Source organism: Pan troglodytes, chromosome 5 (assembly GCF_028858775.2).
Source record: "Pan troglodytes isolate AG18354 chromosome 5, NHGRI_mPanTro3-v2.0_pri, whole genome shotgun sequence".
NCBI lineage: Eukaryota > Metazoa > Chordata > Mammalia > Primates > Hominidae > Pan > Pan troglodytes.
This window is the reverse complement of record NC_072403.2, coordinates 164,321,066-164,347,276: the sequence shown is the minus strand read 5'-3', so window position 1 is coordinate 164,347,276 and position 26,211 is coordinate 164,321,066. Positions and strand designations below refer to the sequence as shown.

At 40.2% G+C, this 26,211-nt stretch overlaps 1 protein-coding gene across 7 annotated transcripts in view; it reads left to right on the top strand.

The window, feature by feature from the left end:
* Positions 1 to 26,211, top strand: part of SYNE1 (spectrin repeat containing nuclear envelope protein 1) — a 518,706-nt gene that overhangs the window by 254,962 nt on the left and 237,533 nt on the right. For all 7 annotated transcript variants that reach the window (XM_016956737.4, XM_016956730.4, XM_063813578.1 and 4 more), the window contains 10 exons: positions 4,161 to 4,517; positions 8,598 to 8,734; positions 8,952 to 9,129; positions 12,293 to 12,475; positions 15,807 to 15,950; positions 16,294 to 16,449; positions 18,039 to 18,203; positions 20,405 to 20,577; positions 23,064 to 23,217; positions 25,925 to 26,068. In XM_016956737.4, coding sequence (XP_016812226.3) covers positions 4,161 to 4,517; positions 8,598 to 8,734; positions 8,952 to 9,129; positions 12,293 to 12,475; positions 15,807 to 15,950; positions 16,294 to 16,449; positions 18,039 to 18,203; positions 20,405 to 20,577; positions 23,064 to 23,217; positions 25,925 to 26,068 — 1,791 coding nt within the window. The remainder of the gene's footprint in view (positions 1 to 4,160; positions 4,518 to 8,597; positions 8,735 to 8,951; positions 9,130 to 12,292; positions 12,476 to 15,806; positions 15,951 to 16,293; positions 16,450 to 18,038; positions 18,204 to 20,404; positions 20,578 to 23,063; positions 23,218 to 25,924; positions 26,069 to 26,211) is intronic.

The following is a 26,211-nucleotide window of genomic DNA, read 5'->3' as shown; positions in this document are numbered from 1 at the left end:
GAAGAATTCAAAAGACTTTACACTTATGAGCACAATGTAACATTGTCTTTACATGTCTGTATGCAAATGTGCTTATTGCCGTAATATGACAGGCTAGGAAATGGCTAACTTGGTGGGCTGACAAAACCAGATACTATTGTTTAGCACCATAGAAGAAAAGTTTATATAGTAACTTAGTTAAATGTATTCTAACAATAACCTGAAAATGTCATTCTGGATGTTTTGTTCTGCTTTTCTAGACGACATCCAACAACATAATAGAAGGGAGTACTTCAAAGGACCTTAAAATTATCATCTCGTTTACTCTGCATAAGGACAATTTCTAAAACAGAAATTTACCTTTTGGGGGAGTTGCAGACTCTGGTATCTTTTAGTAAATTTCTAGTTGCTTAAATATTAAATTGTAATCATTTTCCCCCATGGAAAATGGATTTTAACATTAAAATGAAGCAGCAATGAAATCCTCAGTTGTTTAGTTTTAGAGGAGGAAATGTTAGGAATAAATAGTGTAATTGTGGTCAGGAATTTAAAACTCAGATTGTGTTTTGATTCCAAGATCAGAACATAAAAGTCATAAAAATTATAGCTGATGGTTACAATTGTAACCACATTTTGCAGATCTATTTTTTTTTTTTTTGAAATGGAGTCTTGCTCTGTCACCCAGGCTGGAGTGCAGTGGCACGATCTCGGCTCACTGCAACCTCTGCCTCCTGGGTTCAAGCGATTCTCCCTGCCTCAGCCTCCCGAGTAGCTGCAATTACAGGTGCTGACCACCACGTCTGGCTAACTTTTGTATTTATTTTAGTAGAGACGGGGTTTCACCATGTTGGCCAGGCTGATCTCAAACTCCTGACCTCAGGTGGTCAGCCTGCCTTGGCCTCCCAAAGTGCTGGAATTACAGGCATGAGCCATGGTGCCCGGTCCCTGAAGATCTGCTTCTAAGTGCTTTAAAAGTATTATCTTATTTAAATCTTATGACTATGTATGTTTTAACTGAGATAATCACATAAAACCACTTTTTAAGTCCTTTTTTTGTGTGTTATTCTTTAAAATTCTTCTTTGATACATTTCTTAGTAATATTCTGATTTATTCATCCATCCTTCCATCTATCCATCTACCCATCTATCCATTTATTCAGCCAGGACTGTGCATTCCCTAAGGAACTTGCAGTCTAGTGAGGAACAGCGATCCACAAACTGGTCTTTATAAAATAATACAAAAAATGTAATGAGAGCTTACTGTACTGTTAGAGTTCAGGCTCTGGAATCAAAGAAACCCAATGCCACATCCTCCTTCTATTGGCTTTCTAGCCGTGTCTGTCAGCAAGTTACCTGATGTCCTCAAGCCTCCACCTCTCAATTGGTTAAAAAATGCATACATGAAAATAGTACCTGTCTGATAAAGTTGTTTTGACAACCAAATTAGATCATACACATAAAACCTGTAGCATCATGCCTGGCACATAGAACACACCCAATAAGAAAATCCAGTGGATTTGGTAAATGAGTGATTAATGGGCTATAGCATGACAAGGTGGGAAGAGTCAAGGATGATGGTCAAGTCTTTGCCTAGAATCCACAGGACTATTACCACCTGAGGAAAATAATTGCATGCGGAGGAGCCTGGTGATAGAGGTGAAGACATGAGCTGTTCATTGATGATCAGATCCACTTTGAACTGCCAGGTAGTAGTAATGTCTTGGGGGCAGTTGCATATTCAAGCCTGAATTTCAGGTTAAGAAGATGGATTGAAGACATGGAGTTGAAAGTGATTAGTGTCTAATTTGTTGTTAAAGCCACTAAAACAGATAAAACCAAGACCTATGTATAGAGCAAATAGAACAATGGGCACAGGACCAAAAGCTGGGTACTACCAATATTTAATGAGCCATAGGAGAAAATGATTTGAAAGGTAGAGAGAAAAAGGGCGGGGAAAAACAAGAAGGGGAAGAGTAGGACAGTGTGATGCCACTGAGGCTCTAAGTAGAGAAGGTGGTCGCCATCACAGGTACAGCAGGAGGCTGCCATTAGGAGGAATACTAAAGAATCCCAACTAGGTTTGACAATGAGGCTGCTGGGCAACCAGTCTGAGAAACATTTGCACAGCAAGGGAAGGTGAGAAACCAACCAGGTTACATGGATTTAGGAGTAAATGGCAAGTGAGGAAGAGGAGATAGCAGAAATGGACTAATGTTTCAAAAAGTTAATAAATAAGAGAAAGTAAGATAATTCTTTCACAAAGGCTGCTTCCTGGGTTGACAAATACTCTTTTTTATTGAGAAAGCCTTTATAAAGTGCTTCCATAAAGACAAGGAATATAGGAGAAGGAATTGGCAGAAAGAAATCGGGATGGAGAAAGTGAAGACTATCAGAAACTGCCTCTCAGAAGTTCAGGTCCAGCCTGAATGTAGGTTAGTGTGTGGGTGCTTTTAAAAACCTTGGAGGAAATACATAAAGCACCTCCTCTGTCCTTCAACACCATACCTATCACATCCACAGGAATAATCACTGAGAAAAGGCAACTCTAAAGCAAAATGTATATGGGTGTGAGGGCGGGAATATACATAATATGTGTGTATGTGTATATCATATGTTTAAAAATGTAAATACAAGATAAGAAAATATATGCAAAAGCCATTTCAAAACTCTTGACAATGATGATGCCCTTATTCAAATTCTGAATGACTAGATTTCTGATTGCAAATATTGAAGTGTTCCATTTTCATGCTAAGGAAAATTGGGATAAAGCATAAGAGAGTATTTTGGTAAACTTCAAATTTGAAATTGCTCACAAAGGCAAAATAATTACAAGTATTAAGGTCTATTAGTTAGACATAGCACTGGTTAAAAAGTTATTTTTTTCTTCATCAAATAACTACTATACACACTAATAAACAGTGATGGTTTTTAGAATCCTGCTGCTGAGAAGGTTGAATATGCATATCATGCTGTGTGTAAGGATTTTCATGTCATTGTAATTTAGACTACTGCGCAACTGAATACTAAATACTTTCAAATGATCTATATTAAAATATGGCTCTATTATATGTAATTATGAACAGATATACTTATTTCAAGTTAATTTAATGAGATGCAAACTATATTATATAGACTAGTTAAGACATACTTTATGCTTAACATAATTTATTAAGCATGCTTCATACTTAACATTCCAATGTTTCTTTACTTGCTAATTGGTCATTGATTTTCTTCTTGAACATTTTTGTGCCTGATTATCTTTTATTTCTATTTAATCCGGTAGTAAGGTCATAATTTTGTAATAATATTAACAAAATCCTGCCTTTAGCAATAGATATGTAAATATATAAACATCGGATGATTATTTCACCAAGAAAAATTTTAGTAAGAGAATCTATTCTCAGAAATGCTGCAATTATATCAATTTAACAATGTGATTTAATTTTATCTTGTTTTCCTTTAGAGTATTTGTGTGCTTTAAGATCGAGCTAAATTGTTAATTTGGCTATAGCTAAACTGTTAAATTTCTAGTGACTTTTTTAAGGTAAAAAAATACTAATAAATGTACTCAGTCTAGAGGTTACTTTAAACTTTTGAGTAAGTCAGTCTATGCATGAATTATTCATTTTATATGCTACAAAAATGTTTACTTAGTATTGAAGTATTTGGAATCGAGTAGGGCTCATTCTTTTGCTGTGATGAGTCTGCTTGATTCCTAGTAGGATGGAAGTGCGATTTAAGCCACCACCCTGTTGAAGAAGATGAATTGAGGATAGAGACCGTGAGCAGAACACAGTTCTGCCACGATCTTTATTTACTTGAGCATCCACTTTGAGGGAAATATGGGTTTAATCATTTACAGGAGCAATCCACCACAGGCAAACACTTGAGTCACTAAACATTTTCACGTGTGCGAATAATGCCTGATTTCAGGGTCTCTGTTTAGTCTGTTTCAGGATATTGAGGATTCTCGGGATTTTTTTGCCATAAGCCTTATGCGCTGGTGATGACAACTCCCGCTATTATAATTGAAGAGTGGACAGATGAATTGATTCTGGGTCCTTGTGGCACACTTGTTAAAACTTCCTAGCAGGACAGGGTCCCCCTGTGTACACAGTTGAAAACTTGCAGTCCAAGTGACTCACAGGCTCTTCAGTTACCATGGTGATATTCCATTACAGGAGCTGATAGATTCCAGAGAGATTGGTGCAAGCCGTCTCAGCAGAGTGGAGTCGCTGGCTCCCGAAGTGAAACAGAACACAACTGCCAGTGGGTGTGAGCTCATGCACACGGAGATGCAGGCCCTGCGTGCCGACTGGAAGCAGTGGGAAGACAGTGTATTCCAAACGCAGAGCTGTTTGGAGAACCTGGTCAGCCAGATGGCCCTTTCGGAGCAGGAATTCTCAGGCCAAGTGGCTCAACTGGAGCAGGCCCTGGAAGAGTTCAGTGCCCTTCTGAAAACCTGGGCTCAGCAGTTAACCCTCCTGGAAGGCAAGAACACGGATGAGGAGATAGTGGAATGCTGGCACAAAGGACAAGTAAGTTGGCTTCCTGTTTTCTATTCGTGGTTATGCTTTAAAAAATGTTTTGACTTTCATCATTCCTTAAAAAAAAAAAATCTTGCTAACTAAAAACACGCAACATGCACACTTGGAAGAAGTATTTATCTCATTAAATAAGCAAAGTCTCATTTGTTTCCTTTTCTTATATATCAAACTTTTGTAAAAATAAAGATTTGGGTTATTATTTGCGGTAGGAAACATTTGTTGTTAGTGGAGACATTTTACTTTCATTCCTATGGTGTAAGAGTTTGTAATACTGTATTCAGCCATTCAGTCTGAAAAATGGCCTGTGGGCAGGGGCATAAATAGACAGAGAGTCATAGCTGTTTTCTTGCCAGTTAACTATTTCATACAACTAAATGATTGAATTTATAGCCTTAAAAGACTCACTTGGTAATCTCCTACAGCACAGCAAATAGTTATCGCCCCGATTAGCTCTCCTCTGTGTGGTTTTGACAGCTGTTCTTGAATTAGCCTGTTAACAGAACTCTACGTCACACTCCCTGGTCACCTTCCCAAGACTTTTTTTTTTTTTTCTGAAGCTAATGGCAGCTTCTTTAGAATGTGAGAAAGGGAAGCCTACGAGGGAGACCGAAGAATGAGCAAGAGTGTAACCTCTTCTTCGTTTCTTTCACTGTTAAACAGTATCTGTGAAAGCCTTTTCAATATTTCCAGTTTTATAATGCCCTGATTCATGGATGTCCTTAAAAGGAAGTTTAGTAAACTTCTCTGCTCCTATTTATATTACAATCATTTCAAAATAGCTCCTGCCAGTAAGAAAGTCATGTAGTATTTCCAGCAGTGTCTGGTTTTAAATCAAGTATTTGAAACAAATGCAGCATGCCATAAAATAAAGCTTTCTACCTCTTTATGCTACTTTATTTATAATGATTCTAGGTTTGGGGGGTTGTTTTTGTTATTCTGTTCCATTTCCTGTCCTTTAGATTTATGTACCAGAATAAAGCATAGAAATCAGTTCTGTCACAGAGGGACAAAGAAGTTGATAATTGCTCTACATGGTATAATATGAAAAAATCAGTTACACTTTCTTGGTTCCTTTTTCTTTCCCTTTCTTTCTATTCCAGTCATAGAGTGAAATTTTTAAAAAGGAAAGATTTGGCTGTGCCTAGATTACATTACTATTCTGTTCATTATTTTTACGTTGATATTATTAGTAAAAATAATGGTTGAGGCCTATAAAAATACACATGAGAATGCAGTAGTAAATATGGGTTTTCAGTTGTATTAAACAGTTCAAATGTGACAGCCCTCTGTGTATGTCTGCTTCCAGATTTGACTCCAGGGTCAATGATTTTGATGACAATGCTACATTGCTTCTCAATATTCATGTTTTCTTTTATTTCTAATAATGGCATTTTATCTAAAAGTGGAGATATTTCTATCACAATGAATATGTAAGAAAATGTTAACAAAATAGTAAATATACTAGGGTTCTTAGGGCATTGTTTTGCTTTTAGGGAGGACTTGTCATTGTTGATGATCACAATAAGAATTAAAGTATTTATTTTATGCAATTAGATGACAATACTCAAGAAATTCTTTAAAACATAAAAACATGATCTATAAAATATATAATATAATATTGTAAAAAGAATTCTATTTACTATGTTTGCGAAACTCATTTATCTTAATATCCTTTGGGATATTAGCTTTGGAAATAATTTTCTTAAGCTGTATAAGGTGGAAAAATGCATTCTATAACTTAACAGAATCAGAAATACATAAGCTGATATTTATATAATGACTCTACTGACATACTTTAGGATGAAGTTATAGAAATGTTTTAAATGTAACGTTTTGGTCAAAAACTTTTCACTTTTAATGTCATCCCATTCATAAGTAACTGACTTGAATCTCCAGTATTTTTATGTTTTTGCTGAATGCTAAGTTTCTTTAGTTCTTACAATGTTCTGTCTTAAGTAAAAGGTTCCATATGGTGTAAAATAGTTGGTCCTAGGTTAGTGTTTGGAATTTCAGAGAGAAATTGTTTAGTTGTTGATGAATTTTTGTAAATAAAAATGTCTTAGACTCCTCCAGCCCAGACACCGAGTTAAATAAAGAATTGACAAACCAAGAGAACGTCATTCCTGCTCTCATAATCACAGCCTAGGTGGGGAGATACACAAGCATAAAGCCAATGTGGATACTCCTTGTGATGAATGTCTGCAAGGTCCTGTGTATCCTCAGATGAGAAACCCAAAGAGGTGGGAAGGAGGGCAGGGGGTACTTAAAGGAGTTGTTATTTGAGTTGAGTCTTGAGGTATAATTAAAATGTGACCTGTCAGGTGAGGTAGAGGAACAGCATCAAGATGCAGGATCATTGAGGAATCAGAAAACACAAGAGAGGAACCTAGAGAGGAGGAATCAGATTAGGAGGATGTAGTGCCACCCGCAAAAGAAATAATGAATATGTAAGTGGGTCTGTGAAAGTCAACATGCAGAGGCAAAGAGGGGAATGATGAAAGGAGCTAAGACACAGAATAAGCTAGCCTGGATATCTCTTGCATAGAATGAGAAAGGAAACAGAGAGGCCCGGATGATGCTTAATCTTCTGATTGACATCAGCGGGGGACAGTGGTGCCATTTACCAGGATGAGGAATGAAGCACAGGGCTGGTTTGTTGAGGGATGTGGTTTCTTTACAAATCTGGGCCATCTCTTGACAAATATCAGACAATAATGGTCACAGCAAAGTTATTTGAGTAGTTACTCATCTTTTTGCCCCTCCTCCTTAATTTATTTTGTTTTTTTTTGCTTCAGTGCTACTGTTATCCACAGTGTTTACATATTTGGGAGTCATTCTCCTTCTGATTTTATGAATTAGACACTTAGTGTGCTAGGAACTGTGCTAAGTATTTGACATTCATGATTTCATTTGCTCCTTGTGACAATCCTATGAGAGGAACACTCTGAGTGCAAAGCACCTTGTGTAACTCAGATGACCATGGCCTCGATTTCAGAGGTGTACTTTTCAAGTCCTAAGGCTTTATTTTGGATTGGGTGTACACAGTAATGTAGCTATTCATGTGTCTCCCTCATCTATTAAATTGTGAGCTCTTCAAGAACAAGAATCTTACCTTTATTCGTGGGGGGACTTGGGTCCCAGAATCCAGCAAAATGCTTGGCACACGGTAAACATTTAGCAAATATTTGATGACTTTATGAATGAAACTATGAAATAAATGAATTACTATCTAAACCAGATTCATGGATTATAAGAAATTTTTAATGTAAAAGTTAACTGTATATACAACATAAAATCAATTGAAACAGGATTCAATTTTGGAGATATATATATATATATATATATATATATATATATTTTTTTTTTTTTTTTAAAGATGGAGTTTCGTTCTGTCCCCCAGGCTGGAGTGCAATGGCACGATCTCGGCTCACTGCAACCTCCACCTCCCAGGTTCTAGGGATTCTCCTGCCTCAGCCTCCCAAGTAGCTGGGATTACAGGCGCCTGCCACTATATCTGGCTAATTTTTGTATTTTCAGTAGAGATGGGGTTCACCATGTTGGTCAGGCTGGTCTCAAACTCCTGACCTCAGGTGATCCACCCTCCTTGGCCTCCCAAAGTGCTGAAATTACAGGCATGAGCCACCACACCTGGCCCTTAATATATATATTTAATCCAAAATAAGTGTTGCTTTTCTTTAAAATAATTTCTTTTCACCTTTAAACAATATACATATCTCCTGATGGCCTAGTCCGACTATTTATAGACAATGTAGGCTATTTTCTCTTTTCTTTTTCTTGTCTTATTTTCAAGTCATTTCACCACTTAATCACTTAACTACTTTGCAATATTTGATGCTAGAGTGTCTATCCATGGCAAGAAAAAAGGGACAAATGAGCCAGGTGCTATTATTTATCAGAGGAATCCTGAAAATAGGCTTCATTTCTTCATTGAATCTACCATGTTGGTTCTTCTCTCACTAATAATTTATAATATGATTGATGCATGTATAGTGTGAAGATATGGAGATCACCCAATGTAAGTGCTCGCTTCTTTGTCTCATTTCTGAACAGGAGATACTGGATGCTTTGCAAAAAGCAGAGCCTAGAACAGAGGATCTCAAGTCTCAGCTGAATGAACTTTGTCGATTTTCCAGAGACCTGAGTACCTACAGTGGAAAAGTTTCTGGCTTGATTAAAGAGTATAATTGGTGAGCATGAACCTTATTGGTGTTCAAGATATTTTTATACAAATTAGAAGCTAGAAGTTTATTTTAAGGTGTAATTTCCAAATAATATTAGTTCAGCATTAAATATATTACTAAGTGAGGTAAGTGCACATTCTAAGAACTGGTGATTCTATCAAACATGATTTTCATCAACTTTATCGCTTTTTCCTGCCATTAAATTTTTGCATCACCTTTTCAGTCTTTGTTTGCAAGCATCCAAGGGCTGCCAGAATAAAGAACAGATTTTACAGCAAAGATTTCGAAAGGCCTTCAGGGATTTCCAGCAGTGGTTGGTTAATGCAAAAATCACTACCGCCAAGTGTTTTGATATACCTCAAAATATAAGTGAAGTTTCAACTAGTCTTCAGAAAATACAGGTAAGGGTGTTATCAATTAATTCTAGTAGCAGTGCTGATGTGAACTAAAGTTAACCTCTAAATCAAGGGTCCCCATCTCCTGGGCCGCGGACTGGTACATGTCCCTGGCCTGTTAGGAACCAGGCCGCACAGCAGGAGGTGAGCAGCAGGCCAATGAGCGTTACTGCCTGAGCTCCGCCTCCTGTCAGATCAGCGGTAGCATCAGATTCTCATAGGAGCCTGAACCCCATTGTGAACTGTGCACACAGAGGAACTAGGCTGTGTGCTCCTTCTAAGAATCTAACTAATGCCTGATGATCTGAGGTAGAACAGTTTCATCCCGAAACCATCCCCCCTGCCCCACCCCATCTGTGGAAAAATTGTCTTCCCTGAAACCACTCCCTGGTGCCAAAAAGGCTGGGGACCGCTTCTCTAGATCTTTTCAGAAGGGCAGAACATATAAAAGTTTTGCGTAAGAAATTCAAATTTCAAATAAATCCCCACTTTAAACAATTGCTTCTGTATATGAAGAGGAACCAGTTCATTTATATAAATGCACACTGTTTTTATATATTAATGGTGATCCAGGAAATAATAAAACGTTTTTTCTATGTGACAAGCATTGTTCCTGAGCACTCTAAGTGGATTTTCTCATTTAATTTTCACAACAACCATTTCAGGTATGTAAATTTGTTACTGTCAGTGTACAATAGGGTAAAAGCGTCAGTGAGGTCACAGAGCTGGTGTGTTAAGATAGCCAGAGCTGCGGTTATATTTTATGTTTGTTCATTTGGGTTTATTTTTCTAGTCTTTTTTTTTAACCTAACTGTAACTTCATGGTGCTAATTCACATACCACCTTCATTCAATAGCAGCACTTTTTAAGCACAGTTATTGAAATTGCCTTTCGTACCTGTATGTCCGCTCATTTCACATAGCAGCAGTTCTGAGTGATTGGTTATGAAATTTGAGTTTCTTTCAGAGGGCACAGGTATGTAGAACACTGTGTGTAAGCACTCGTGCTTGAAGTGTCTCTAGTAGGAGCAGACTCTGAAACAGTATTGTTCATATGTAGTTCACCTTTTTAAATTCTTGGTTAATAACTTAATATAACAGGACAACTCTGCCTGTGAAAATTTGCTCCATTTAAAATTCTTCCAAGCCAGGCGCGGCGGCTCACACCTATAATCCCAGCACTTTAGGAGGCCACAGTGGGTGGATCACTTAAGATCAGGAGTTTGAGACCAGCCTGGCCAACATGGAGAAACCCTGTCTCTACTAATAAAGTACAAAAATTAGCCAAGCGTGGTGGCAGGCGCCCGTAATCCTATCTACTTGGGAGGCTGAGACAGGAGAATTGCCTGAACCCAGGAGGCAGAGATTACAGTGAGCCAAGATTGCGCCACTGCACTCCAGCCTGGGCTATAGAGCAAGACTCTGTCTCAAAAATAATAAAATAAATAAAATAAAATAAAATAAAATAGTAAACTAAAAATAAAATGTAAAATTCTTCCCGTTTTGCTTCAGGCCGGTGGGTAGAACTGCAGAAACTCAATCACCTATTTTTCTATATTGGAGAAACACAGTGCTATTTTTCTTTTCTTTTTATTTATTTATTTATTTATTTTTGAGAAAAGTGTTTACTCTGTCACCCAGGCTGGAGTCCAGTGGCCCTATCTTGGTTCACTGCAACCTCTGCCTCCCACGTTCAAGCAATCCTCCTGCCTCAGCCTCCTGAGTATCTGGGATTACAGACATGCATCAACACGCCCAGCTAACTTTTGTATTTTTGGTAGAGACGGGGTTTCACCATGTTGCTCAGGCTGGTCTCGAAGTCCTGGGCTCAACTGATGTGCCCGCCTCGGCATCTCAAAGTGCTGGGATTACAGGCGTGAGCCACCGCGCATGGCTAGTACTGTTTTAGAGGATAGCCTTTGGCCTTTTCTCTGACCCTCCCACCACAGCATGCCTCCATGGACAGGGATGGCCATCTGTTAAGAGAAATGTCCTGGCAAAGTTTCTTTAATCAAAATCTACGACAAAATATCTATGCTTCTGTTTCTTGTCAGAATAAATAACTTTGAGCTTGTGCTTTCAATTTCTTCTTTAGCACTTGAAAATATTGAGAATCGACTGTAGAATACAGAATCTACCCATTTTTCTAGAGGAAGACTATTCTTTGAGATCTAGCCACATGAAAGGAAAAGTATATACCATAGCTACACTTTATTAAACTACACTTTTGCACTAGGTCATTGACTTGTCCTCTTAAGGACAACCCTATGAAACACTCTCTTGTTATTTTTTTATATAAGCTGCTACTAATAATGTAATCTGCTCCATTTAATAGCATTTATTTGAATAAGATTCCCCACGGAAATTCATCTGCTGTCTTTTCCTAGGGAGAATTGTGCTTCTGCTGAGCAGATTGTGTGTTTTTATCCAGTGGGCTCTGCGAGTCTTGTCCCTGGTTGTGTTTACTCTTTTACTTCGGCAGCTAGGATCCTCAGAGCCAAAATCATAATCCAGCTCCACCAACTATATGGAACTACAAGGCATTTGTTTTGTAAACGAGTCTTAGCCAGAGTTTATTTTATTTTACAACTCTTATCTTCCCTTGGTCTTCATTTCTTCTCCTGATTATTTTTATCAAATTTTTAATATTTTATGAGATCGCTCACCACCTTTTTGAGACAAGTCAGAATTTAGATTGGTAAATAAAGTAGTTTGCAACTTGACTATTAAAGGATAACCTGGGTCATTTAACGTATACAGTAAAAAGAGCTTACTTCCTTTTCTTTGACTTTATTAAGAAATAATAGAAGGTGGGTGTGGTGGCTCATGCCTGTAATCCCAGCACTTTGGGATGCCAAGGTGGGCAGATCACAAGGTCAGGATATCAAGACCATCCTGGCCAACATGGTGAAACCCCATCTTTACTAAAAATACAAAAAAATTATCTGGGTGTGGCAGCATGCACCTGTAGTCCCAGCTACTTGGGAGGCTGAGGCAGGAGAATTGCTTGAACCCAGAAGACGGAGGCTGCAGTGAGCCGAGATCGCATTACTGCACTCCAGCCTGAGTGACAGAGTGAGACTCCATCTCAAAAAAAAAAAAAAGAAAAGAAAAAATAGAAACAACACACAATATTTTCATTATGGCTAATTCTATATTTTCTTTTACAGGAGTTTTTGTCAGAAAGTGAAAATGGACAGCACAAGCTAAACATGATGCTGTCTAAAGGGGAACTTCTGAGTACCCTGCTGACCAAAGAGAAAGCGAAAGGGATCCAGGCCAAAGTTACAGCTGCAAAAGAAGATTGGAAAAATTTTCATTCAAATCTCCACCAAAAAGAATCTGCTCTAGAGGTATATATAGCCAACCACATGGAAGCATTCTGTGTTATTTGTCATTGTTGTTGTTGTTAGTGAAATCACAGTTTCTGTATATCAAAGCCCCCTTGTCAATGATTTTGGTTACCCCTCTCTGAACATAAGAAGACAATGGGCTAACAGTAAGGAATAGCCCAATGCTAGAAGTGGGAGCCTCCCTGAAGAATTAAGTAGCTTCCTGCATGTTAGGGTCTATTGTCACTGACTTGGCCTTGCACTCTCCCAGCAGGAACAGCCAGTTTTACATTTCAGCAGAACACTTAGCCTTTCATGTAAACTGTCTCAATTCTGGAAGGTGGTCTAGGAGAATGATCAGGAATATCTACATAAGCTGCAAAATGCTGCAGATGAGAGTGTATATTATAACTAATGCAAATACCAGGTAGTAGGTTTTTAGGCATTAAGTATGCAGAAACAATGTTTATATAATTTTATTTTCTCCACACACAATAGAAGATGAATCTATTATAACCATAAAATAATTACTGCCACAATATAATTATTTTTTTTCCGTCTGAGACTATCTATTTTATGTATCGACTCTTCTTTCAGAGGAAAATTTAGAGGGATAGAGGGTATCTTTTCCTTTTAAAACACTTTTTGACAGAATAGATCCTTCATTTGTTTGTGATCATTATTAATGAAGGTTGGAAAAAGATAATGCTAGAGAAATAATATTCAGTAAGAGAAAATGTGTATTTCCTCAATTCTTTCCTGATCCAAGACTATTGATCTCTGTTTTGTAATGGTGAATGTTTTTTCATGGCCAGCATCCTCCATTTAACAGAGTGATAACCATTGTGCCTAGAAATGTTTCCTTAATCCTTCAGGGATCATTAATGCTATGTGGTCTGAGCTCTGAAGCATCAGCTGCTGAGTGTAGCATATTTAGCATTGATTACAAGGTTATCTAGTTCAAGAGATGCCCAAGAGTAGGTGAGTAGGTCATGAATTGCCTGTTTTCTTAATCTGCTGTTCCCCTCAGAATAGGTATCTATCTGTTTTGATTCTTTCCTTTCCTTTTTCCCTTCCTTTCTCTTCCTTTCCTTTCCTTTCCTGTCCTGTCCTTTCCTTTCCTTTCCTTTTCTTTCCTGTCCTGTCCTGTCCTTTCCTGTCCTTTCTTATCCTTTCCTTTCCCTTCCCTGCCTTCCCCTCCCCTCTCCTCCCTTCCCCCTTCCCTTCCCCTCCTCTCCCCTCCCTCTCTCCCTACCCGTCCCCTCCCCAAGCCCTTCCCCTCTCCTCCCCCTCCCCCTTCCCCTCCCCTCTCTCTCTGCCTTCCTCTTCCCCTTGCCCTCCCCTCCTCTCCCCTCCCCTCCCCTCCCTTTCCCCTCTCCTCTCCTCCCCTCCCCTCTCATCTCCTTTCTTTTTAGAACCTAAATTCCTGATCATGGTCCCCCATTTGCCCTGTTTTGTGGTGTATTAGTTCATTCTCACGATGTTATAAGGACAGACCCAAGACTGGGTAATTTATAAAGGAGAGAGGTTGAATTGACTCACAATTCTGCAGGGCTGGGGAGGCCTCAGGAAATTTACAATCATGGCAGAAGGGGAAGCAAATACATCCTTCTTCATATGGTGGCAGGAAGGAGAAGTGTGAGCAAAAGCGGGAAAAGTCCATTATAAAACTGTCAGATCTCATGAGAACTCACTATCATGAGAACAGCAGCATGGGGGTAACCACCCCCATGATTCAATTACCTCCCATTGGGTCCCTCCCAAGACACATGGGGATTATGGGAACTACAATTCAAGATGAGATTTGGGGGGGGGGGGCACAGCCAAACCATATCAAGTGGCCCCATGAGGCTCTAGTAACAGGAAGATGGAAACACCTTGAATTTATGAATTTAATTATTCAACAAATATTTGTTGAGCATCTTCTATTTGCGAAGGACTAGTCTAGGCTCTGGAGCTATAGCAGAGAATAAAACAGAACCAAGTCCCTGCCTTCATGCAACCTAAATTTTGGTAGAATACTCCAGAAGTTATTTTGGTATTTTACATTTGTGAGATACTAACTTTTAAAGGATTCTTACAGCTAACCCATACCCCTCAGAGGTGAGTAAGGCAGATGTGATTTTCCCCATATTGTAGATGTCCCAGACCAGATACAGGTGGAACCTTGAGCTATTCTCTCATAAGTTTCATTAGCTCTTGCCACTTAGATTCTTCAGCTAACCTTTATGTACTCCCTCTTGGACAATACTACCTAAAGTACTGGTTGTTTTTACAGCCTTTAGTTGACTCACAGGGTAACATAAATAACAAATTCACATTCACGTCCACCTACCACTTTATAAGGAAGAGACAGTAGATGCAGACACCTTTGCTAAAGTTAGACAGTACCATATAAAACTTTATCAAACACATTTTACACCTAGGGTACTACATAGTAACTGTGAAAGTATTGTGACATTCTTATGTGATACGCACATAACATTATTTAGTATTTCTTATCACTTGATAAATCAGAATAAATTATTTATTAACAACATAATCACGTAAACTACATGGATATGCTACTTCTTGTACCCTCATTAATGAAAATCAACCAAATGTTGACTAACATTTCTTTACATTCCTGTAAGGTACTATGGTGTGTCTCCGGAAGTGTCAGACCCAGGCCCTCCCCTCATGGAGCTTGCAGTCTAGTTCTGGAAACAAGGCACACCTGTGTCAGATGAAAATCCACAATCCAACCTAGTCTATGATGAAGTATATAGGCATGGTATAGACAACAAATGCTCTAGAAGTTGAGAAATGGGTGTGATCTCAGAAGTGGGCCAGAGAGTTAGGGGGGAAAAATTCTGTTTTCAAAAGGAGAACCCTAAAAAGTTCTTAAAGGATATTCAAAAATTGTGTTTGTGCCAAGGTAAAAGATGGAGTGTTTCAGACTTTGGAGCGGGCTTGGTTTTTTTTTGTGGAATTTTTTTTTTTTTGAGACAGAGTCACCCTCTGTCACCCAGGCTGGAGTGCAGTGGCATGATCTCAGTTCACTGCAACCTCTGCCTCCTGGATTCAAGCAATTCTCCTACCTCAGACTCCTGAGTAGCTGAGATTACAGGTACATCCCACCATGGCTGGCTAATTTTTTGTATTTTAGTAGAGACGGGGTCTCATCATGTTGCCTAGGCTGGTCTTGAACTCCTGAGCTCAAGCTATCTGCTCACCTCGGCCACCCAAAGTGCTGGGATTACAGGCGTGAGCCACTGTGCCCAGCCTGGGTGGACTTTGAATGTCAAGTGAAGGACCTTGGACTTGCTATTAAAACATTTTCTTGTCCTGGACACTATCTAAAACCTTGCAGAATCTAAAGATCCAAATGAAGGACTTTGAAGTAAGTGCTGAGCCTATCCAGGACTGGCTGAGTAAAACTGAGAAGATGGTCCATGAAAGCAGCAATCGCCTCTATGATCTGCCAGCAAAGAGGAGGGAGCAGCAGAAGCTCCAGGTGATGAGCCCGCCTCCCCGTAGCCCCATCTGACCTAGTCTTTGTCCGTCCTCTGTCGACCTTACAGATGCATGCTCAGCACCCTTGAGTTAGACTGTGCTGCCGTGAGACATAGTGTGTTTTTCCCCATTTCTGGTGGATTTTATGTTTTCTGACTTTCCTTGGAAGTATTATTTGTTTCCTTCCATGATTTGTGCTCCACAGTGTGTAGATTGGAGATAATAAAGCCTCCAGGGTACACGGACTGCCTGCCAGTGTTGATTTCCATGTTCTCTGGGCCAAAGCTTCGTCCGCGATGTGCTTTTCCCCAGCCTCTGAATAGTAACTTGCTTGTGCTTTTCAGTCTGTCCTTGAGGAAATACACTGCTACGAGCCTCAGCTCAACAGGCTGAAAGAGAAAGCTCAGCAGCTGTGGGAAGGACAAGCTGCCAGCAAGAGCTTTAGGCACAGAGTGTCGCAGCTGTCTTCTCAGTATCTAGCGCTAAGCAATTTAACAAAGGTAACGCCTGGCACGTGCTGTGTGTGAGTGTGATACTGATGTTGCAAAATTGGAGTTGCAGCAGGTTCTGCAGGGTGTGCATTGCATCCTGACCCGCCCACAGTGTGGGTCTCCAGGTCAGCAGTAAGGGGCGTGTGTGCTGTTTCCTTAGCCTTGCAATCTGAGTTCATCATTGTTGTTGCATCAGCTTGATGTGGCTCTCTGAAAAGGCCGAAGGAGGTTTCAAAGATTGAGGAGACTTTCAGTCTTCATTATTGCACAAGATATTCCTTTTAATACTGAAATGATATGTTTCCCAGGGCTTTGATTTGGAAGACTCAAATCATAAACATGATTTTTTTTGTTCTAAATAATCCCAGAGTTTTTGTTCTAAATAATCCCAGATTAAATTACTTTAGAAAAAACATGGATTCTAAACAGTTTAAATTTTATTAGATTAAATATAATGATATTTTTTAAAAATTCATCTGAATCTTTGCATTCATTATATAGTAGTCAAGGATGTGTTGATTGAGAGTTTCAGTTCAGATTCTAGAGCAGAGCTCAAAATTGGCAATGGTTCAGACAACTGATTAAACCTCTTTTCAAATAGCTTAGAAGAAAATAAATGGAATCCTACTACAATCTCATTTAGAACATTCAGCCATTTTGACGTAGATGATAACGTAGACCCATTTTGAACTGTGTGTTGCAGACCTATCTTGAGCTTTATGTGGCTTATAACCTTTGTTTCCTATATTTTTAACTTTCAGGTGTTAGAATATAGGGACACTGGTATAATTTAGTCTTTAATTTGGCCTCATCTGTTCTGTAAGTGTGGATTTACAGAGGGTCTGCTCGTTTGGGTCTTCAATACACATCACTGAGGCGGTCACACTAGCTTAGGTTTGGGAGTAAATAGTCTATGTTTACACCAATTTTTATTCTATGATTGTTATTCTGGGTGTTTTTATAAAATCTGGCACATATCTAAGTTAAGATAAGGAATGAATCATCTTAGAATGAATGAAGAACATCTTTCCATTCCTTTGTATTTACTTAGATACCAAAAGTAATCGATATATGAATGTTTTGAGAGCTGTAGATTATTCTTGCAAAGTCTTCACTGTGTTAGATATAACCTATAATTGATAAACAAAACCACATGTATGGTCCCATGTTTTAAAATTTAGAGATATTACAAAAATCTCAGATTATTTTTTTTTAGAACTCTGGCTACAATGTAGGTCATGTGGGTTGTTGTGTCAGGTGAGCCTAATGTGATATGTGAAAACTAGAAACTACTTTGACCAGTCTCCCAGACAAGGCATTAGGGAGAAATTTTACTGATTTAAAATAATCATGATAGTCATAAAGAATTGGAGAGGCATAAAATTGTAACTTTTTTTTTTTGCTTTTGACCCAGTTATTCTAATAGTTTTATGAGTTAGAAAGATCTTTGACATATCTCATAGATTTAGGCCAGACTTGCCTCGTATCTGTGCAGCGTATGAAGCCATGACTGATTGCCTTTGTTTCAAACAAACCGTTAGCTTTGCAATTTGTCTCCGTGGGATGGACAGCTCGAAAACCATTTCTGTCATTTCCAGGAGAAAGTGTCAAGACTGGATAGAATCGTTGCAGAACACAATCAGTTCTCTCTTGGGATTAAAGAATTACAAGACTGGATGACGGATGCGATTCACATGCTAGATTCATACTGCCACCCGACATCTGACAAAAGTGTGCTGGACAGCAGGACGCTCAAGCTCGAGGTGTGCATCTTTACATAGAAATATCTCCAACCTACAGAATTTGTTTTTCTCAAAATTTCCCATCTCCATACACCTGGGGTGATGATGTCACATTCTCTCCATGATAGATCTCAGATGCTTTGTGAGTGCAACGCTGTCTGCCTTGGGTGCACATGCCAGAGAATTCCTGAATCATCTGACCCCGGATGTTTTCCAAAAAATAAAATAAAATAAAGCCTGAATGTGATTACTTGTATGATCACTTGTTAAGAGGCTAGTTTTAAATGAGATCACAGACATATTCATTATGGGAAAATATTTTGAGGAAACATTTTATAGGGCAAAACATTTTCCATCTTTTTCAACTCACTTGTCTTCCTGTATTTAGCCAATTCTCCTCCCATCCCAAGTTATGAGTTCCGTTTTGCATTTGTGATGAAAATAATGAATCTGCATTCATTTGTATACTGGGTGCCTTCTAGGAGACTGGCACTCTGTCTTGACACCAAGGAATCAAAGGTGAATAACATAGTCTTTTTCCTCAAGGATTTTACTGTCTGAGGTTGGAGGTTGAAATATAGAAGACAACAACCACAGATGCAGATGTATTTATGGTGTTATAGACATACACAGGAGTGGAACCATGCAGAAGGGATGGGGTTGAAAGTTGGGAGAGGTTTCTTAGGAAGTGTGATAGGTAACCCGAGTTGTGTGGGGTTTAAATTTTTTTTTAAATAAAATTAAGACAGAGTCTTGCCTTCTTGCTTAGGCTGGTCTTGAACTCCTGAACTCAAGCAATCTTCTTGCCTTGGCCTCCCAAAGTACTGGGATTACAGGTGTGAGCCACTGCGCCCTGCTATAAACCAAGTTTTTGTTCTGTTTTTGGTTTTTGTTTTGTTTTGTTTTAGACGGAGTTTTGCTCTTGTTGCCCAGGCTGGAGTGCAATGGTGTGATCTCAGCTCACCGCAAGCTCTGCCTCCTGGGTTCAAGCGATTCTCTTGCCTCAGCCTCCCAAGTAGCTGGGATTACAGGCATGCACCACCACGCCTGGTTAATTTTGTATTTTTAGTAGAGACGGGGTTTCTCCATGTTGGTCAGGCTGGTCTCAAACTCCCGACCTCAGGTGACCTGCCCACCTTGGCCTCCCAAAGTGCTGGGATTACAGGGTGAGCCACCACGCCCGGGCAAAACCAAGTTTTTAAGAATGATAGGGAGAATTATTTTGGCAAAGATAACTGGGTGGAGACTTGGGAATGGTGCCAGAGAGGGGAAAAGTGTGAGGAACAGCCAGAGGAAAGAACAGCGTAGTGTGTGAGAAATTTCTACCAGTTGCTTATTGCCACAGCAGAAACTGGTGGCAATGGGTGGCTGAAGCTGAGGCTTTGGAAGTTGGCAAGAACCACATTATAAAGAGAGATGAAGCTTTGTCTTTTAGGCAACATTATCAGTTTTATAACTTGGAATTAAAACTTCCTTCTGGCTGGGCGCAGTGGCTTACACTTACAATCCCAGCACTTTGGGAGGCTGAAGTGGGAGGATTGCTTGAGCCTAGGAGTTCAACACCAGGCTGGGCATCGACCTCACCTTTACAAAAAAAAAAAAAAAAACATTTAAATTAGCTGGCCATGGCAGCATATGCCTGTAGTCCCAGCTACCAAGGAGGCTGAGCTAGAAGGATCGCTTGATCCCAGGGGTTTGAGGCTGCAGTGAACTATGATTACACCACTGCACTGAAGCCTGGGAGAGAAAGATAGACTCTGTCTCTAAAAAAAGCAAAAGAAGAAACTTCCTTCTCACATAGAAAAAGAATAGTACTTATGAAGAACATGAAATATATAATCTATTTCTATGGGGTTTTTTGGTTATAGAGACCATAACATTTATAAGCTCTTCATCCTATAACCTTTGAGAAATCATGAATTCTACTGTACTATATTTTTCCCTTGTTAAAACCAGTAAAGTAAAACTTCATTGGAAAGAAGGGATTATTCAGAGAAGACTGGAGACCTTCAACACCAAGGCCACTTAGTAAAAACCAGCGGGTAGCTGGTGACTGGCATTCACCAGCAAGCCACTTCCCCACCCTCTGTCTCAGCCGACTGGGAGCTCCAGGGCTGGGCACAATTGCATATTATTCTGTGATCTTTAGGAGCTCTGCAATATTTAAAGCCAGCAATGTTAAACATACAAATGACAAAGGACTTCTGTATGTGTTTTCACAGGCTCTATTATCAGTCAAACAGGAAAAAGAGATTCAGATGAAAATGATAGTGACCAGGGGAGAATCTGTCCTTCAGAATACTTCTCCAGAAGGCATTCCCACTATTCAGCAGCAGCTGCAGAGTGTGAAGGATATGTGGGCATCCCTTTTGTCTGCAGGGATTCGTTGTAAAAGGTGAGGGAAACTACAGCCAAGCACTGGGGAAGCTATTACTAAAAGATCAATATAATACTACTGAACAGACCATTCCTGTGGCCGGCTTCCCTTCCCTTCCCTTTGCTTCCTTCCTTCCTTCCTTCCTCCCTCCCTCCCTCCCTCCCTTCCTTCCTTCCTCCTTCCTCCTTCCCTCCCTCACTCCCTTTCCTTTCTTCCTTCCTTCCCCCCCCTTTTCTCTTGATTCCTCTTTCTTTTTCTTTCTTTTTTCTTATTAGAACAAAAGAAACTGGCAGATGTAATCTCACATTTAGATTGACCTGAATACTGTGCCAATGTGGTAATATAACTAAAAATGCATGTTTCTTTTTGTTGTTGTTGCTAACATAAAAATACAAAAAAAAAAAGATTCATAATGTAAAAATATAAGGATTAAAACCAAGTAGTGGACTTGGGAGGTAAACCCAGGAAATACAAATAGAGGAGTGGGAAAGAAATGGCAGGCAGGGGGAGGGCAGTAAGTAAAGGGTGTTGTATTAGCCCGTTCTCACTCTGCTAGGAAGATATTCCTGAGATTGGGTAATTTATAAAGGAAAGAGGTTTAATTGACTCCCAATTCCTCATGGCTGGGGAGGCCTCAGGAAACGTACAATCGTGGCGGAAGGGGAAGCAAACACATCCTTCTTCACATGGCAGCAAGAGAGACAAGTGCTGAGCAAAAGGGGAAAAGCCCCTTATAAAATCATCAAATCTCATGAACACTCACTGACTATCACGAGAACAGCATGGGGGAAACCACCCCCATGATTCAATTACCTCCCATTGGGTCCCTCCCATGACATGTGGGGATTATGGGAACTACAATTCAAGATGATATTTTGGTGGGGACACAGAGCTTAACCATATCAGGTATGTTATCAAGCAAGTTGCCCACCGTTGTGAGCAACTGCAACTTAATCCAGTCAGGCAATGCTGGGAGCTGGTATACAGTGTGAGCCTCAGTTATCCCATCCAAGGGCAGGGGATCTGGAGTATTTAGAGACAAACTCATATGAATTAGAAGAGCAGTTGAGGGCTGCCCCTCAGGGTGAGGCTCCCCTGTGCCTATACTGCCCTCAAACTGAGAGTACATCAGGGACTAGAGAATGTCTTCAAGCTAAGAGATCTAGGAGCAATTAGAAGTCCAACTGGACTGTGCTGCAGTGGTGTGATCCGGGTGTATGGATGGATGGAGCACTTACAGTGTCTGCTACAAAAGGACCCAAAACCTGGTAGTACAATTAGGAAGAAATGATTAATGGAATTTATTTATTTATTTATTTATTTATTTATTTTGAGATGGAGTCTTGCTCTGTCGCCCAGGCTCCAGTGCAGTGGCGCGATCTCGGCTCACTGCAAGCTCCGCCTCCCAGGTTCATGCCATTCTCCTGCCTCAGCCTCCCGAGTAGCGGGTACTACAGGCGCCCGCCACCACGCCTGGCTAATTTTTTGTATTTTTAGTAGAGACGGGGTTTCACCGTGTTAGCCAGGATGGTCTTGATCTCCTGACCTCGTGATCCACCCGCCTTGGCCTCCCAAAGTGCTGGGATTATAGGCGTGAGTCACCGCACCCGGCCTGATTAATGAAATTTAAAATATAGCATGTGTAGGCCGGGTGTGGTGGCTCACGCCTGTATTCCCAGCACTTTGGGAGGCCGAGGCGGGCAGATCACAAGGTCAGGAGATCAAGACCATCCTGGCTAACACAGTGAAACCCTGTCTCTACCAAAAGTACAAAAAAATTAGCCGGGCATGGTGGCGGGGGCCTGTAGTCCCAGCTACTCGGGCGGCTGAGGAAGGAGAATGGCGTGAACCCGGGAGGCAGAGCTTGCAGTGAGCCGAGATTGCGCCACTGCACTCCAGCCTGGGTGACACAGCAAGACTTTGTCTTAAAAAAAAAAAAAAACTATCATGTTTATTGAGGCAAGGGAAGTGCTTAATTTATCGATAAAAGAAATAATTAAGTTTTAATATTTAGACCAAGTCAGGAAATATTGTCCTTTTATTTCATTACGATTTTCTGATGTTTAATCTCACGTTAGGTGGTTACTGTTCTTATTTTTCTCTCCTGCTCTGAATGTCCTGCTCAGTTTGATAGAGTTAAGTGTTGCTTCTCTCCCTGCCCAGAGCTTTGGCTCCAGAAAAGACCCACTCAGGGGATCTCTCTCAGTTTTGCCTTTGAGACTCCCCCAGTGTCTCGTGTCCCCCCAGCCGCTGACTCTTGAGTTGATAGCTAGTTCCATGTTTCTGCATATTGGCCTGGGTTTAAATGTTCCTTGCTTCCTGAGGCTGCCCTTCAGACCTGGACTCAGTGTCCTTAAGCCCTGGGCAGCCTGCTCACTCCCAAGCAAGCTTCTTCCTGATCTCTTGACCCCTTGCTTACTGGAGTGGATGGAGCAGACACAATGACATTTTAGACTCCTAAGGATTCTCAATGTGGATTTATTGTCCTTTCAAATCCCTTTCAGCCAACTTGAAGGAGCTCTCTCCAAATGGACAAGTTATCAGGATGACGTTCGACAGTTCTCCGGTTGGATGGATAGTATGGAAGCCAACCTAAATGAATCAGAAAGGCAGCATGCGGAGCTGCGGGATAAAATAACTATGCTCGGAAAAGCCAAGGTGAGAGCTGGATTTCAGATTCCATTTTTTTTCTCACAGGCTTCTTTAGAATGCCACAGTCAGACAAAAATGGGATTACATGTACCCTAGGACAGTGCACATAAGCAAATTACGTTTGGGGCTTTTAGTGTAATCTCTAAAGGCTTCTTAAACTGGACTTTCATTTGTGATTACTTTATTAGTGAGTGAAAATTTTCCCTTCCAGGAAAACCATGTAGATCCATGTTTTATGATACAAACCATTTAAAATGTAGCACCATGAAATATCTTTTAATGTCTTCAGCCTGCTCATCATTAGGAAGTCTTCCTTTTTTTTTTTTTTAATCACAGCCCTTTGTGTTATCTTTTGTGCATTCGTCATAATGCTTACATTAGTACAGTACTACATGGAAAGATTTTTTTAAATAAATAAATAATGGCATGTTCTTAAAACTTATTGGCAGTAGTATTCAAACATGAAGTTTTACAGTCCTTTGGTTTATAGCTGCAGCCTCACTCCAGGGCATGATCATTGGTCAGCCTGTTCCATCACCCCCTTACCATTATCCTAAACAGCACTTGTGATCTTCTACACAGAAATCCTTTAACCTCTCACATTCTCTATTTCTGCTCATTTGTATCACCTCACCCTGAATATATTACATTGGAAACCTCATTATTCTCAGTGCCTTCTTTCTCATTGCCACTTTGCATCTGGCAGTAGGTCCTACTGATCCATCCTCTTCACCTGAACTGGAACAGACTCCTAATTTTTCACCTTGTTTCTTGCCTCCATCTATTGTTATCTCCTATAAAGATGAATGTCTCACTTCCTGCCTGAGGTCCTGTGTTGGCTTCCCATTGTCTACAGTATAAGCTCAATCTCCGTCGCCTGGTTTGTAAGAATGGAAATAAGCTCCTCTGCCATGCTCCTTTCCTTCATGCTCCCAGCCTCCTCCCTTGCGCTCTCCAGCCTTGCTGAATCTCACACTATCTCCTGAACATGCCACAATCTTCACAATTCTGTGTCTTTGCATAATCTCTTCTCTTTTTACAGAAGGTCCTTGCTCTGTCTCTGCCCCTGGCAACCTCCTACTTACCTTTCTGAATGAATTTTGAAGTCATTTTAGCTATGCTACACCACCACCGCTCAGGCTTGATTCATTGTTCTGTTCTCTCATAGCCCTTGGTTCAAAGCTCTTTATCAATTTCATATATATTTGCATGTCCCTCTCCTTCAGTGAATAGAGATGCTTAATTTTCTTTATATCCTCAACACTTGGCTCTCTGACACAGAACACACACTGAATAAAAGTTATTTAAATAACTAAATGATCTTATGTGACCTATGCCAAGGTACTTAATGTTTCTGGGTCTCATTTATGCATCCATAAAATAATATAATTATAATTATCTGCTTCATAAATACCTGCATGTATTATCTGTTATAATAATTAATTGCTTAATTAATTGGATTGTTCATCTATTCAATCAACATTTATTGAGAAATTGCTACATGTAGGGATTGTGCCCGATTCTAGCAGTAAAAACAGTCAAGCATATGTTAGTGGGGATGCATGCACTCAGTAATAAATGTACAAATAAATAATTTTAACTGCTGAGTACTATGAAGAAAAAAAAAGTAGTGTGGTGTGAGAGAGAATCATTTTGAAAAGGCTCATACAGCTTGTTTGAGGCCAAGGGAGAGGGACAGGAAAGGCCTCTCTGAAACAGCAGACATATAGTCCATGCACTAAAGAATTTAAGCCAGAGAAATGAGCCTGGGGAGGAGTTGAGGAACCAGCGTTCTAGATAGAATAAAAAGCAGGTCCTCGGGCCCTGTGGAGGGAAAGATCCTGGTGCAGTGGGGAGCTGTGAGGAAACAGGCAGGTGTTGTTGCAGCAGAGAGTAGGCAGGGAGGGGCTGCAAGGGAAGTTTGATGGAGAGACAGAGCCTGATCCTCCATTGCCATGCCAGCTGCTCTGAGGATTTTCCACTTGATCCCGGCAGCATTGGGACGATAATCCAGGTTTTAAGCTGAGAAGCGACATGATTCAACTTTTAATTGCAAGACATTATATCACTTAGACTGCCGTGTGGAGCATGAAATAAGGGACAGGGAAAGAATTGGTGGCCAGGAATCTGCCTGGGATACCACTGCAAAGTCCAAGTGAAAGAGGAGGGCAGCCTGGGCTGGGGAGTTTGCAGGAGATGTGGGGACAGATGTCGCAGTATAATAGGAGGTAGAGCTAACAGGATTTCCTAATGGTTAAGAGGACGGAGAGCTAGAGAGGATGCTGGAACAATTCCCATGTTCTGGGTTGACCGTCTGGGTGGAAGGTCATGGCATTTGCTGTTTGAAAAGAGATGGAAAGAGAAGGGGGCTTCATAGGGGCTGGGTAGAATAGGGATAGGGTGAACATCAGGGGTCCATTTCTGGACATAATCAGTTTGAAATGTTAAGAGTAGAAATATAAAGTAGTTAATTGGTAATTCATATGTTAGAGAAAGTTCTGGACCAGACATAAAATACACACACACACACACACACACACATCCATGCATTCACACACATATCTGTGTCAAATAGATAAAATGATGGAGGGATGGACGAATAGATAACCTGAGGTCACTTGTCAACTGTACAATTAAAATATCTTGATTTTAGCAGTGTCGTTGATGTGTTGGTGCATGAATGGCCACTTTATTTTTCTTAAATGCTCTCTAGTTATTAAATGAAGAAGTGCTGAGTTACAGCAGCTTGCTGGAGACCATCGAAGTCAAAGGGGCTGGCATGACAGAACACTATGTCACCCAGCTAGAACTCCAAGATCTACAGGAACGATACAGAGCCATCCAAGAGAGGGCCAAGGTACGACAAAGCACTTTCCTTGTAGACTCACCAAAAGGGGAGTGTTTGGAGCTGTGCTCCTTTAAAGACTCATTTATGTTCAAGAATGACAGGCTTGGGAAAACAGAACAAAAGCAAAACGAATTTTTAATATTTTAAAGGAA